The sequence below is a fragment of the Alternaria rosae genome (genome assembly GCF_020736505.1).
Source record: "Alternaria rosae strain MPI-PUGE-AT-0040 chromosome Unknown BKA58scaffold_3, whole genome shotgun sequence".
Lineage (NCBI taxonomy): Eukaryota > Fungi > Ascomycota > Dothideomycetes > Pleosporales > Pleosporaceae > Alternaria > Alternaria rosae.
Window position 1 is genome coordinate 2,167,249 of NW_025763572.1, and position 13,662 is coordinate 2,180,910.

Below are 13,662 nucleotides of genomic sequence, written 5' to 3' on the forward strand. Positions count from 1 at the left end.
TTGGCACGACAAGCTCGTAGCTGAAGACTTTGCCAGCGCATGCAGTCAGCGGCTTCTTGACTTTGTATTCATGTTACTTCGCGCACTTTGCTTATGCTTCGCATCGCCTCTGATGTCTTCGCGCGTGCAACTCATCTTACGAACCTGGGAAATTCCAAAATTACTCCTTCTGTAGCCGTGGTGCAGGAAAACACAACCATCGTCAAGAGATGCGGCAATTTGTCGGCAGCGGATATTCCAGCTCATGTTGCTAGACCCCGATCCAAGCCGTCGGCGACCCAGATCTTGGTAGTCGTACATCTGGATACGAGAAGCTTTGTCTTGGCAGTTGTCAGCCGCTTCCGCACCCCAGGTTTCCCTATGTGAGTATGATAGCCCACGCAGGGCTGAAAAGGTCGAGATCAGTCTTTGGTAGCCTTGCGGCGACAAGACTAGCGGAGAGCTCATATGGAAGCTCTGAGAAAGAGAAAAAGATCCTTGTTCTTCTAGAAGAGGAAGTCCAGGCAGTACCCCGGCACCTTGAACTACACCGCAATAACCATCCTGTGGCACCCCGCCCCATCTCCCTACACTCTTGCCGAACGTCTTGGAAATATCGATGGCGGACGCCGTCGATATGTTACTGGTCACAAAGGCAGCTGTGATCTGGCTGGAGCATGAGGGAGGCTTCGACACCAGTACTCGCCTGATTATCTTCATGATACTGGGGCTGACAAGCTCTGAATGTTCATCTTAGTGCACTAGTACTATGTCGCCCTGTCCGACTTCGAGAAGCAAGACTACCTTGCAACTTGATGCGAGAAGGTAGCCTCCACCACACATATATAACCAGCTTGTCTCTCCACCTTGCTTTTATTCACACCAGACCTCCACAACAATTCCTCAAGTTGGACAATAAAAGATGTCTCGCGTATCAAAGCTCGCCTCTTTCCTTGTGCTGGCCTCAACTGGCCTAGCTCAACTTCCGAATATCCAGCCGTTCACCGTCACTGGATCTCTGGACGGGTACGTCTGTCACGTTCGGATATGATTTCGATGCTAACATAATGCAGTTGCAACGCTAAGAGCACAGAGTACAACTCTGGTGGCTCAATCTCAGTCAACAACTGGAATATTGAGGTGCCACAGAATCTCATCGTTCAGTTCCCCGTCGTGTGGGCACCGTTCCGGGAACTCTGCGATGCAGGAGCCCTTGGCTTCGAGACTACCGTCGTTGGTAACATTGTGAACGGTAAAGTCATTGCTGGACAGGTTTCGGTCGCTCAACGCTTCGGTCTCGAAGGCAGCCAAGGATACATCTCGGCAATCAACGACGACGGTACGCTTCAGATAGCCAGTGGTCCGACAGTCCGAATCAATGACCCTGATGGTCTGTTTGGACCCCAGTACAACTCCCAGAAATACTGGATCGCTGACACAGCTAATCCATCGGTAACCTCGTTCTCGGGATTCCCTATGTGTATTCCATACTCGGGAAATACCGCCAAGTGCTCAAGCTCGAATCGCCCCAACAGTCAATCATTCACGCCACAGGATCCACTCAGCATGGTTCCATTCAAAGTCGGCGACTTCATTGAGTACTCTGGCCTCAGGGTTGGTGGCAACGAAATCCTCGCTTCGTCGATCGTATGCATCAGCTTGCACATCACGACACAAGCTAGCGAGAGTGTACCCAACTACATTCGCGTTGAGGACTTCCTCATCGGCGTTCCTGACAACTCACCAAATGTTGAGTTTGCCGATATCCGCGTGATCGGTTTCCTGTCCAGCTGCTCCGGCGCTATAGTCACTATCAGTGCTATCGACGTCGACCCTTGTACGGGCAAGGAGACATATCGCCCCATCGGTACAACAACTCCAAAGCAAGAGACTCGTTGCAAATGGGAGGCTCGCATTGCTTCGCCAGCTCAAGCTCCCTTCACTCGAGAGTACCGTATTACGACCAACACACCAGTCAAGGAGACCAAGGACGGTATTAGAGCTGGTCAATTTATTGCAGCTGTTAGCGAATGGATCTTCCCTGAAGTTGATGTACCTGGAACCAACCCGCCAGCCTACCCTTTCAACGATATTCGGGGATTGATTCAGGGTGACTTCCTTGATGGTAAACAGTACGGTCCTCTATCGCCGTTCCCAGGTCCCACCCCACCACAGCCATCCAAGACCTGCAGTCCCGCAGACATCCCAGATCCTAACGCAACCCCGACCCCTTCGGCTACTCCTTCGCCCAACCCCAATCCAGATGAGCCATCGACACCACAGACCGCCCCGATTGCTTCTATCGCAAGCTTTGCATCTGCTCTGCGAGTTGGCACTAGTGTAACACTCTTGGGCTCCAACACGGCTGAGGGCCTCAAAGACACCGATCTGAACTTTAGCTGGACCAAAACCACGCCTGCCTCGGCAACCGTTAGTATCACCAACGCCAACAGCCCCAGCGCCACATTCCTCGCACCCAAAGTAACAACAGAGACATCCTTTACATTCGAACTCACCGTCACGTCCAAGACCGACGCCACAAAGACCAGCAAAGCAACCGTCACTGTCAAGGTCAACCCCACTTTGGCTGACACCGTCACTCTAGACACGTACACCTGGGAGTCGAAGCAATCCGGCAGCATCACTGCGACATGTACTTCGAATGTGAAGAACGGAGATAACAAGGCCATGACGCTGCTTCTCAACGGAACCACAAGGCGGACCATGGTAGCAGTGAGCGGAAGTCCAGGAAAATGGACTTATAGCGCAAGGGATACGGCGAGGCCGAACAACTTGAAGTGTGTGAGTGATTTGAAGGGAGAGAGTGCGGTGAGGCAGGGTACTGCGACAACGAGAAGGAGGAGAGCTGTTGTTTGGTAGAGGACCATTGATGTATATAATGATTTATGAATGGTTAATGAGTACGCGAACATTTGTTCTATGCGCACCTGCATGGCTGACTGTGAAGGCTGGACCGCTGTTCAGCCTTCGGCAGCGAGCTGAGGCTGATTGTCCCCCTCCTGTCTTACTTGCCAATCACGTCTTGATGCTTCCGCCCCCAAGTCTGAAAACCAGAAACTCCTCTGTACTCTGTACTTGGCATGCTTAAAAGGCAAAGCATGGCCGGCTGATGGTTTTGCGACATTGCGCTTGAGTTCTCCACGTCGTATCTCAGCCTTGTTAGCTATGGAATGCAAAAGTGAGAACATTGGAAACGCGATCCCTGATATCGCTGGTGTTGGGGTGAGTTCATATTCGACGCACATGACGCTTATTCTTACTCTTTTTGAGATCATTTTAGCCTTTGCAATCCTAGCGGGCCTGTCTTTGGTATTTGCAGGCATAGGCTACTGCGCAACTCTGCAAGCAAGATGGAAGCATTCTGACGCCTCGGGCGATTTTATTCTGGAAAATAACCGGGAAATGAAACGAATGCAGTTCTCCCGTTTACGAAGACTTGAGCTTACGGAAAAGGTCCTGGGGTCAATCAGCGAAGTTCAGCTTTTCAACGGTGATACATTCCCTGACGCTGCTGATATAGTTGCGCAGTCGCTAATTTGAGCAGGAATCGCGCTCCTCACTGCTGCAATGGTTCAGAGGAACAGCCTAAGCCTCTATCATCTCCATGTGGTTTACGACACTGTCAATTTCACAGCGTAAGTGAATGTCACCTCATATATCTCTCCCACTGAATGTCGGCAGCGTGTCATTCACAGCCTCGATATTTGTCTTCTGGCTTTCTCGAAAGATACAAAAGCAGAATGTCGACAATGGGCATCGGAACAATACTTGATGAGAACTTCTACAGATATGGCGTTTACTATGGATGAAGTTTCTTGTATCCAATGCGCTGTGGATCACCGTTTTTTGTATACTCTACCTGGTCTTTGCGGTCCTTTTCGGTATAGCTTTAGGAAGATGGGATGTCGATGAGTTTGGCTCTTGCTACCGCGACCGGGGTATCACAAGTCCAATCCAACCACATCCTGAGGCCGACCATATATACCTTAGTATCACCTGCTTGTACATGTTCAGCTTACTATAGGGAAGCCTCCTAGAATCGCATAAAACCACGCTTTTGGTTGGCACACTCTGGCCTCTCCCCATTCGAGAGATGTACAACGCATATATTGGCGGCATGGCTTTATACGAGAAGAAGGTCAACAGTGCGATCAGAGCTTTCTTCACCAAGTGCATCCGCCTCTCCTCGATTCTAACAAGAACCGAGATCAAGGACCTATCTTCAAGAATACCTATGCCTTCAATTTTCGATCTCCAAAACTCGTTAACAGAACTGGGGTTGGTGGATGTTCCCCTCGCTCAATTCTTGCTCCACTTGTATATGGCATGGGCGATTCGGTCTGCAAATCGTATGCATCTCCAGGGCAAATCCGAAGATACATGGGGATTTGGTCAAGTTGTAGCGCTGGTCCAAATCCTCCCAACACTAAAGGGATGTACGAAGGACTGCATGGGTAAGAATACCGCGATGTTCTTGCACATGTGATGATACAGACAGACTATCGGATAGAAGTAGCGAAATGGAGCCAAGAAAATGGCGAAGGCGGACGTATTCAAATGCGAGAAGCTTCGTCTGATAGAAGAGTTGCTATAGGAGGATGTGACCTTGAGAGCAGTGGACAATAATACTGTGCCTTAAGCAGAAGTTATGCCAGAGAACTACTCTCATGTCGCGAACGGAGGCAATGCCGAAATGATCTAGAGAGGAGATTAAGGGGTGAATGGAAACTTCGATAGCGTACATCTAGTCTCAATTGCGAACCGTGAAAGTGTTGCTGTCTTCAACACTTTTCACCGAGATACCTCTTCCAGCCGCATTGTTTATAGCAATGTGGAAATTGAGTGCTCTAGATGAGTCATAGCTGCTGGCACCGTCTCTCATAGTCATCCAGGAAATCGTGACTGCAATCAACGCTTCCCAACATTTTGCCTGACCTGGCGATGTGATCTACGGGTACCGGGCGGGAAGAACAGCCTCGAAACGATCTCAACCTTGGATCGCATACAGCTTTCGACAAAATGCGAAAGAATTGCCTTTTGCGGGTATCTCAGGGGCTGGCACGACGATCCAGGGTATTATTGCGGGAGCTTGTCTGGTGTCGATGCCTAGCGTGAACAACGAGACATGTCAACACCTCACGCCGTCTACTCGCTCACCCACGATATGGCGACTGCAATCAATGGATACTGTGGAATTCGCTCGATATGGTAGTATCGTGAGTTGCCGTTCCATGGGAGTCAGGTCGGCGACATGACTGCGAGATGCGTCATGCCGCTGTCGTACCGTGGAATTGTTGACATCGAGGCTGCAATGGCTCGTCTCTACACCCAGGTTTCGCAACAGTGATTAACGTTTTCTTCCAGACTTACTCTGTATGGAATGTTCGTGCCTGGGCGACTCTGAAAACTCTTTAAATTGAGTCAGTAGTGAACGGGCGATGTATGTCCTTGTATCGTGGTGCCGCGGGTGGTAGAGGACGATGGATGGCATCGGTCCTTTTTGCGACCGCGAAAAGTCCGCCGCAATCCATAGTTTTTCATCTAAACTGCCTTGTCAGGAAGTCGCCACGACAAATGGTGTGTAGTACAGAGACGGTATAGGAGTAGGTGGAGCTGCCCAGATGTCGAAGGATGCGGATTGCCACTGTGGCGGCCGTCATGCGTGGCTCAGAAGGCACCGGAACGCCAAACCGTCCTCTGTAATTTCCATGGATTTCTGCTATGATCGACGGATAATCTCAGAACCTGCTCAATCGGGAGACATGAAGTGGAATCTTTCTGACATACGGTACATCAGCTTAGTGAGTCGGTGGCCTTACGACACCAACGCTTGTGAGGTCGGACGTGAGAAGGGCTTGTCGGGGGGAGATTGATCACGGATGCATTGCCGTGCGGTGAAAACGTTCCCGAGCAAAAACAAATCATAAATCAAGTCGAGCTGTACGTAGACACAGGCTGCCATGACCTGCGCGTGGTGTAATTTTGAGTTTGCCGTATTCAGGTACGATGCCTTCCAGCTCTTCCGGGTGGACTGAGGACGCTGACGATAGCGTGTAGGTAACGGGGCTAGGGGGATCCGCCGGCACCACGCACAGTGGGACTGTGACGGCGAAGGAGCCGGTGTGGGTCTCCGATGTGATGGTGATAACAGTGCGATGGTGTCTGTGACAGCGATTTTGTTGTGGGCCTATTTCGGAAATGCTTGCGGGTGCGGGATCGGCCATGTTGGAGTTCGCAAGACAAGACGAAAAGCGATGGCGAGCGTACTGCGTATCCGGACCGGAGTGAGGCACGCCCGAGAATAGACAGGCAGCAGGCTTTCCAAGGTTCTCTCGTGGCAAGTGTGGCGTTTCGAGAGCATGACCAGAACTGAGCCACAGAAACGTGGTCAAGAGGAGCACAGTGCGAGCAGCGCCTGAGGGCCTCTGGGCGTCCTGAAACGAAGCCTCTCCTCTCCCACCCCTTCCTGATGAGCACCATGACCCAATGAGCCTCTTCTCGTCCTTTATTATCGAGCCCGTTGTGCGCCATGCACGCCGCTTCTCAGGCGTTGGCGAGGCGAGCCCTGACGGAGCTCGGTCTCTAGCATGTGATAATCACGACTCTGCGTCTGCAGCAGTGCCACGGCGGGAGCACGAAACGGACGCGGGCTCCGTGAGCGCACATGAAAGAAACATTACCGAAGCACCTCAAGGCCGACCCACAGCCCTGGGCGACCGGTTCCGACGTTATTCGTCTTTCTCGCAGCGGCCTCGCAGCGCTGTTGTTGACGAGGAGCAGAGCCATGACGATCTGCCAATAGACACCCCAGTCGACATGTCCGCGAATCCATCCCGCACCTTCGCTGATCAGTTCCGTCACCTCGAGGTCGACTCATCACGCTCGACTGCGCCGTCGCCCACGTCGCTCCGTCCCGTCAGCACACCTAGCCAGCATGCCAGCGCCATGGCAGAGCTGCTCCCCGCTGACGATGGCATGGCCCATCTGCGCGAGCGCATCCACGAGATCCGGGCCCTGAACATATCCGACCAGGAGCGCGCCCGCATGATACACAACCTCATGACGGAGAAGTACAACCACATGCGCCCGACGTCCCCCGCGAGCTTCATATCACACGACCGCCCCTTTACCCCTACCTCCGGCCAGTCCCTCTTCTCCGATGTCCATGCATCGTCGCCCTATTCGTCCACCACGGACGTGACCCCCGAGATCTCGTACAATCTTCGCGAGGGCGACACAAACCCCACGTATCGGCCCCATCACGACCACAACGGCGCAGAGCACGGCGAAGACGACGAGGAGGACAGCGCCGAGGGGGAGCTTGTGCTCGGCTGCCAGCATTACAAGCGCAACGTCAAAGTGCAATGCTTCGAATGTCGCCGCTGGTACACGTGCCGACACTGCCACGATGCAGTCGAGGACCATAACCTGAACAGGAAGCTGACACAAAACATGCTGTGCATGGCATGCGGTACGCCCCAACCAGCTGCCGAGGTGTGCAAGAACTGTGAGACGGAAGCTGCATGCTACTATTGTGACATTTGTAAGCTCTGGGATAACAACAGCAAGAAGAAGATCTACCACTGCCCAGACTGTGGTATCTGTCGGCGAGGAGAAGGTCTGGGCAAAGACTTCTATCACTGCAAGGTATGATCCTACCGAGACACAGTTTGGACTAGACTGATTGTGTGCAGAGTTGCAATGTTTGCATATCCATCTCTCACGCGACCTCGCACAAGTGCCTCCCGCGTGCCACCGAGGGCGACTGTCCAATCTGCGGCGACCATCTCTTCACTTCGTCTACTGCTGTCGTGTCAATGCCTTGTGGCCATTACCTCCACAAAGGATGCTACAACCTCTACATGCAGACTGCGTACAAATGCCCAATTTGCAAAAAGAGTGCCGTGTGTATGGACCTGCAGTGGCAGAAGTTGACTCAAGCAATCGAGGGTCAGCCCATGCCAGAGCAGTTCGCAAACACACGGGCAGTCGTCCAGTGTAACGACTGTTCAGCAAAATCTTCTGTCAAATATCACTGGCTTGGAAACCAATGTGGTACATGCGATTCGTACAACACCAACGAGCTTCGCATCCTGAACGGGCCAGAGAGTGAAGAAGCCGCCAATGCGATACTAGACGCCGACCTTGATTCAGGCTCGAGATCACCTGTGAGCGTCAGCTCGCCCTCCTCCCAAGCACCACTTCGTTCGCCTCGGTACTATTTCCAACCAGATGAGCCCGAAGAGACATGGCTACCAGGTCAGCTGCCCTCTTTCCCTTTCCAGATGCCGCAGTTTCCTGGCAGACCGCGCATGCCGCAGATGCCTCAGATGCCACAATTCCCATCTTTGCCGCAGTTCCCACCGCTGCCAAACTTCCCACAGATACCGCAATTTCCACAAATGCCTCAGATGCCTCAAATGCCTGATGCTGCACAGCAAATGCTTGAACGCGTGCGCCAATCCTTCGATGCCTATCTCAACCCGACGGGAGATATTCGAGCTGAAGATGTGCCCTTCATCGATCTCAGCAACGACGACCGCGCCGAACGTCCCGCGACAGATGGTACCACGGTTAAGGAACCGTCACTCCCGCAGTACGTTCTGGAGCGGTTCACGCAGTCCCTCGTGCGCTTTAGGAACGATCTGAATCCAGCCTTGTTCGAAGACATCCCGACTTTGGATCTTTCGCAAGATCGAGATCCTGAAGGATTGCAGTTCTGGGGTGAAGATGGTGGGCAGCTGAATCGCTTCGTTGCGGGCGATGAAGACGATGAGGACGACGAAGACGAGGAGAGTAGCAGCGATGAAAGCGAACACCATGAAGATGAAGACGACGAGGAGGATGATCTTGATGTTACCAAAAAGCGTGGTAAGGAATTCGATCTGCCAGGTCATGTGTAAAGAGTTTGCGGAGCGGGCGTTCTGGGAAGGCAAAAGGATGTTCTACGAATATTGCTTTGGTGCGGGCCTGGATAACAACCTAAAAATTCATGAAAAGCCATTTTATAAAGCAACAGATACCCAAATAGAATCACCTTGTTATTGAGCCGAATTCATCATGGTGTTCCACCTGCGCAGTTACTTGCACAAGCCGAGTCTCACGTGCGCTGTGGTCTGTGCTCCACGCGCTAAGTAAGCGGGCACACCGGTGGCATCCGATTTTCGAATATCGTGACTTTTCGACCTTCAAGCCTCAAACTCGCATCTTCATCGTCGACTAACCCCCGCAGCGAGAACCTCTGTCAGTATGTATTGCGCTCCCAGTCTGTGTTCAAATCAGTCGGTCTGCGCAATAGTCGCGAATTGCAATCCCAGCTGATTGCTGTAATGAGCATTTGCTAACACATTCTCCCTCCAGAAATGGCCCCAACCACCAAGTCCGCCGGCAAGAAGTCTGCCGGAAAGACCGGCCGCAGCGCCATCGCCGACGTCGTCGCCCGCGAATACACCATCCACCTCCACAAGCGCGTATGTTGATTCAGTTTTGTGAAGTCCACAGATGGTCTCGCGGAACCTTGGGTGGGTGCTCGACCAGGCCGATCACACTGGCTTGAGCACCCGCCTTTGGCCACGCAGGCATCGGGCGGAAGACTGAAGAGAACATAAGGCTAATAAATTGGGTATAGGTTCATGGCGTCAGCTTCAAGAAGAGGGCCCCCAGGGCTGTCAAGGAGATCCGCGCTTTCGCTAAGCAGGCTATGGTATGTGCTATGGAAGAACCAACGGCCCATGGTACGCGCGCTCCGTGCGAGTGCTGCCATGGCGTCGTCATTCGTACGAACACAGGCTAATTATCTCGATGTAGGGCACCAACGACGTCCGCCTAGACCCCCAGCTCAACAAGAAGGTCTGGGAGTCCGGTATCAAGGGCGTTCCTTTCCGTCTTCGTGTCCGCATCTCCCGTAAGCGTAACGACGAGGAGGGCGCCAAGGAGAAGCTCTACTCCTACGTCCAGGCCGTCAACGTCAAGGACCCCAAGGGTCTCCACACCCAGATTGTTGAGGATGCTTAGAGGAATCCAGCGAACAGGGGGAAAGGATGATGTGCATATCAAAAGCATGGCGTTCCGGCGGGTTGTGCTGAGTAGCTACTATGGATATCTAGAGCGAAAGGCTGGTGAAATGATACCTCAATGACAGATCATGCCCCGCCACGTTTGATGGACTTTGAGACTTGAACCACTCTAATTACCTGTTGCCAAAATGAGTGACACATTTGAAATGAAATGCTTGCGATGGACAACAACTTGACCAGAACTAACAGCAATGCAGACATTGCCTAGGTATTGCCAGCGTCGCTCACTACTGTGCGCATAAGTTACACTGAATACTAAAATAGTGAGCTGCCAGATCATGTTCGGCTTCTCGCGCTTTTCCAGAGAGTACCTTGCATAAGCGGCTCTACGTAGCTCGGCCCTGGGGGGAGCCGAACATTAGGTGCTTACCAAAGCCTTGGATACTGTTCGGCGTGTTAGTTGCTCCAATACTTCCTTAGCGAAGGATATGAATAAAGCATATAGAGCGACTTCCAATGTGTAATTTGTATATTCTCGACCTTCATCAAACCATCTCCTGTTGACGTCAGACACTCGTCTTACCCCACGCCAGCCACCAACTTCCATAGCCCAATCATCGCACCACATAACCATACCTCGTCCTGAAGAACGACCGCAAACATGGTAAACTTCAACATAGCTTACACCTCCCGCATCAATCCCGCCGGTGCAACTCCGCTACTCAACCAAACACAGATCTGGGCTGGCCTACAGCGTAAGATACGTTTTGCCCAAGAATTTGTCCCCGTGATTGAGAGTTGTGAGGTGCTCGAAGACAAAGATGGTGTGGTAACACGGGATGTCAAGTTCAAGAAGGGAATGGGGCCCAAGGATCAAGCCAAGGAAGTTGTCAGGAGCTACTGGCCGAGTTGGGTAAGTAATGATTGCTTGGGGAGTCGGGATTTTGGCTGACGGCATCTCAAGGTCGATTTTGAACAAGAGGACGGAACGCATATCCGCAATATCGTCTCCGATGGCCCGTCTGGCGAGATCGAGGACTTGAACATGACGTACATGTTTGAGTTCAGCGTGCCGCATGTGCAGGAGGGAACTCCGGAGGCGGAGAAGGAGATTCAGAAGTTCAAAGGTGTAAGTACCTGTTTTTTTTCGTCGAGAACGCACGTATGAGATGTGTTGGGGTTCGATCAGTCGCTAATGAGGTGACAGATGGCAAAAAAAGCCGTTGAGAGTAGTATTGATGCTATTCGGGAAATGGTTAAGGATGGGAGGATCTAGAAGTAAAGCCGCTTGTGAGCTCATGCAAAGGCTGCATCTGCACCTGGGCAATCAGACGATTCCGCATACTCAACAATCATCTTTGACCATCACTAGCTAGCAAACGATAGTGTTGTGCAAAGGCGGTGTCGGCTGCATCGTGCAATCCCCATATACACGACGAAACAACGAAGTTCTCAGTCCAACTCTTCCGCGCCAGAGCCAATCCGGCCACTTCTCTGTTGCTCTGAGTGCCAAATGATTGCGCCATACCCATTAAACCTGGCCACATACGTTTTTCGACAAACTCATCTAACAGGCCCTCCTGTTCACATAGCGCCATCATCAGCACGTTGTATATGAACCTGGAAGACAACAAGATACTGTATGTTTCCGCTGCCTGTCTCAACCCAGCATTGGCGATGATCGGTCGAGTCCTAGAGCCGTGAAGTGAGTCATCTAAATCGTGACCAGAATTGAGGTAATCGAGACCTCTCATGAGGATGCGTCGCATATCGCTGAGTACATGGAAGTCTGAAGTTTGGTCACACGCTCGGCAGGTACACTCAAAGCGTAGTATGCGGTGACGGTCGTCCCTAGTTCTGTAATCAAAGTCTGGTTCGTAACAAAAGAGTATCTCAGCGCCGACTTCGATGTCACAAGTGGCGTAGCTGGCCATGCAATCGCCAGCTTGAGCCTCATCCGTGATCTTGCAGTTGGGAAGGCAAGAATGGTTGAATCGGGAATGCAGTAAGAAGAAGCCATGCGCCATGCCCGGCTGTGCGGGAATGGCGAAAGAGTTTTCTGCAAAAGCCCTCTCCTTGGTTGGGAAGATGCCGTCGCCATTGTCTCTAACAATGAGGAACTGAGATTTCTCTTTCTTCGATAGTGCGTAGTAGGCGGCGAGCACATCTCTTTCCTCGATCATCCGATGGGGTTTCCGGATAACGAAGAGAGGCTTTTCTTGTAGGATCGTTTCTCCTTTGGAGATCTTTCGCGTGGCAAATGCACCCCATCCTTTTCCAGGTGAGACGCCGAGTCTGAAAGGAGCATCACCGGGAACTTGGATGCTATGGTAGGCTGGTGGGGAGATTAGGTCGTGCTCATCAGTGGGAATATAGGTTGACTTACGATGGCCAGTGTTGTTTTGATGCGAATTCATGGCTCTTGATCTTTTCTCAGCTCTGTATTGCCGAAAGATGTGAGTTTCAGTTGGCATAAGTAGCCGGATGAAATTCGTTAATGGTATGCTGTGCCACAAGCGAATCTGCTGCATAACAATTGGCAGCCACCAAACATCGAGTACTCACAGAGCGACTCCTTCTCACGAAGGGTATTAATATTGCTCTGGTGAGTTCGCAGATTGTGGTAGTAGGTGATGCGAATCGTTGATGACGTGTTTCAGGTCATGAGAGCCCGAGAGTATTGACCGTATATTTATCTGAGCATGGTTCGAAGGTTCCATGTTTCTACGCGCCCAACGCACCTGGCGCTTAGAAGCAGTTGGGAAGTTGACCATGGCCTTGCAGAACAGTTGCGCAGTGGCATGGTGGCTTTGTAACGAACGGGCGGCAAGCCATACATTATGCAAGGAGCCCCTTGATGGATCACCGCACTGTTTCTGGCTCTTTGACGCTGCAATCGGATAGGTTTTTCACAGGCCTCCTAACATCTTACGTCGAGGTATGGTTGAAGCTCACGAATGTGCGGAGATGTTTTCATAATAATGTAGGCTGCGGACCTGTTTAGTTATTTCCTAGATTGACGTGAAGCAGAGGTTTGGCTTCTGGCGCAAATGCAAGCCATTAGATATCTCGCATATATCCGACGGGGTGCCTAGTAAGGCGTCTAGCTGTGACCAAGCTGTCCATTAGTCTGATTGAGACAAGCATCGGCCACTTGGTCGCTCGATGTGATCATGGCAAACGTGTGTTTTGATGATAACAAGAACACTAAGCTGTGTGTAGCCGTATAGCATCTCCAGACACTGCTTTGTTCGGGTGGAAAGGTTGCCATGATAGCAGACCTCGGGAGTGGATAGTCTTAAGGCAATCACAGCAAGGCAACTGCATGCATCGACAGTCCGACGCAGGTGGTGATGTGAGGAGGAAGGATGCAGGGTATCAGTCGATCGCAGGTGGAGCCCTTAGCACTAGTGCTTGTCTCTCGGCACGGGTAGTTCCAGTTGACAAACGCGACTTCACCGCGAAACCCGTGCCTCTGCTACAACGTCAGCGCCTCCAACCCCCACCACTGCGAGCAGCCAGGAAGACGGTCCCAATTCAGGTCTAGCAACGCCCGACTACCAGTAGCCTCCGTAGCAGCTCGGCGAGCGTGCCCGCACAAGCTCTCCGCCGCCCAAGTGCCCCACCTTTGTCTGTACACAACTTC

At 51.9% G+C, this 13,662-nt stretch overlaps 5 protein-coding genes across 5 annotated transcripts; 4 read left to right on the plus strand and 1 right to left on the minus strand.

Moving 5' to 3' along the window:
• Positions 1-424: 424 nt before the first annotated feature.
• On the plus strand, positions 425-2,918 carry BKA58DRAFT_130179 (uncharacterized protein). The gene is made up of 2 exons (XM_046164367.1): positions 425-1,005; positions 1,053-2,918. The coding sequence occupies exons 1-2, from the start codon at positions 902-904 to the stop codon at positions 2,857-2,859; spliced, it is 1,911 nt and encodes a 636-aa protein (XP_046027839.1). The 5' UTR covers positions 425-901; the 3' UTR covers positions 2,860-2,918.
• A 35-nt stretch (positions 2,919-2,953) lies between these two features.
• Positions 2,954-3,933, plus strand: BKA58DRAFT_130184 (uncharacterized protein). Its single transcript, XM_046164368.1, has 4 exons — positions 2,954-3,222; positions 3,271-3,490; positions 3,545-3,635; positions 3,682-3,933. Exons 1-4 carry the CDS (start codon positions 3,166-3,168, stop codon positions 3,770-3,772), a joined length of 459 nt encoding a protein of 152 aa, XP_046027840.1. The 5' UTR covers positions 2,954-3,165; the 3' UTR covers positions 3,773-3,933.
• Positions 3,934-6,486: 2,553 nt separating this feature from the next.
• On the plus strand, positions 6,487-10,014 carry BKA58DRAFT_410080 (uncharacterized protein; the record flags this gene model as incomplete). The annotated part of the gene is made up of 4 exons (XM_046172194.1): positions 6,487-7,647; positions 7,695-8,897; positions 9,629-9,703; positions 9,808-10,014. The coding sequence occupies 4 exons, from the start codon at positions 6,487-6,489 to the stop codon at positions 10,012-10,014; spliced, it is 2,646 nt and encodes an 881-aa protein (XP_046027841.1).
• Positions 10,015-10,677: 663 nt separating this feature from the next.
• BKA58DRAFT_437824 (uncharacterized protein) lies at positions 10,678-11,292 on the plus strand (the record flags this gene model as incomplete). Its single annotated transcript, XM_046173525.1, has 3 exons — positions 10,678-10,929; positions 10,981-11,145; positions 11,224-11,292. The coding sequence occupies 3 exons, from the start codon at positions 10,678-10,680 to the stop codon at positions 11,290-11,292; spliced, it is 486 nt and encodes a 161-aa protein (XP_046027842.1).
• Positions 11,293-11,368: 76 nt separating this feature from the next.
• Positions 11,369-12,547, minus strand: BKA58DRAFT_400023 (uncharacterized protein; the record flags this gene model as incomplete). Its single annotated transcript, XM_046171576.1, has 2 exons — positions 11,369-12,351; positions 12,403-12,547. The coding sequence occupies 2 exons, from the start codon at positions 12,545-12,547 to the stop codon at positions 11,369-11,371; spliced, it is 1,128 nt and encodes a 375-aa protein (XP_046027843.1).
• Between the last annotated feature and the right edge of the window lie 1,115 nt (positions 12,548-13,662).

What these genes read in the sequence shown, in the direction of transcription:
- BKA58DRAFT_130179 (XM_046164367.1), top strand. Translation starts at nt 902, where the DNA reads ATGTCTCGCGTATCAAAGCTCGCCTCTTTCCTTGTGCTGGCCTCAACT. An exon ending in GTCACTGGATCTCTGGACGG is followed by an intron (nt 1,006 to 1,052) that starts GTACGTCTGTCA and finishes AACATAATGCAG; the next exon opens with TTGCAACGCTAAGAGCACAG.
- BKA58DRAFT_130184 (XM_046164368.1), top strand. Translation starts at nt 3,166, where the DNA reads ATGGAATGCAAAAGTGAGAACATTGGAAACGCGATCCCTGATATCGCT. An exon ending in CTGATATCGCTGGTGTTGGG is followed by an intron (nt 3,223 to 3,270) that starts GTGAGTTCATAT and finishes ACTCTTTTTGAG; the next exon opens with ATCATTTTAGCCTTTGCAAT. An exon ending in CGAAGTTCAGCTTTTCAACG is followed by an intron (nt 3,491 to 3,544) that starts GTGATACATTCC and finishes TAATTTGAGCAG; the next exon opens with GAATCGCGCTCCTCACTGCT.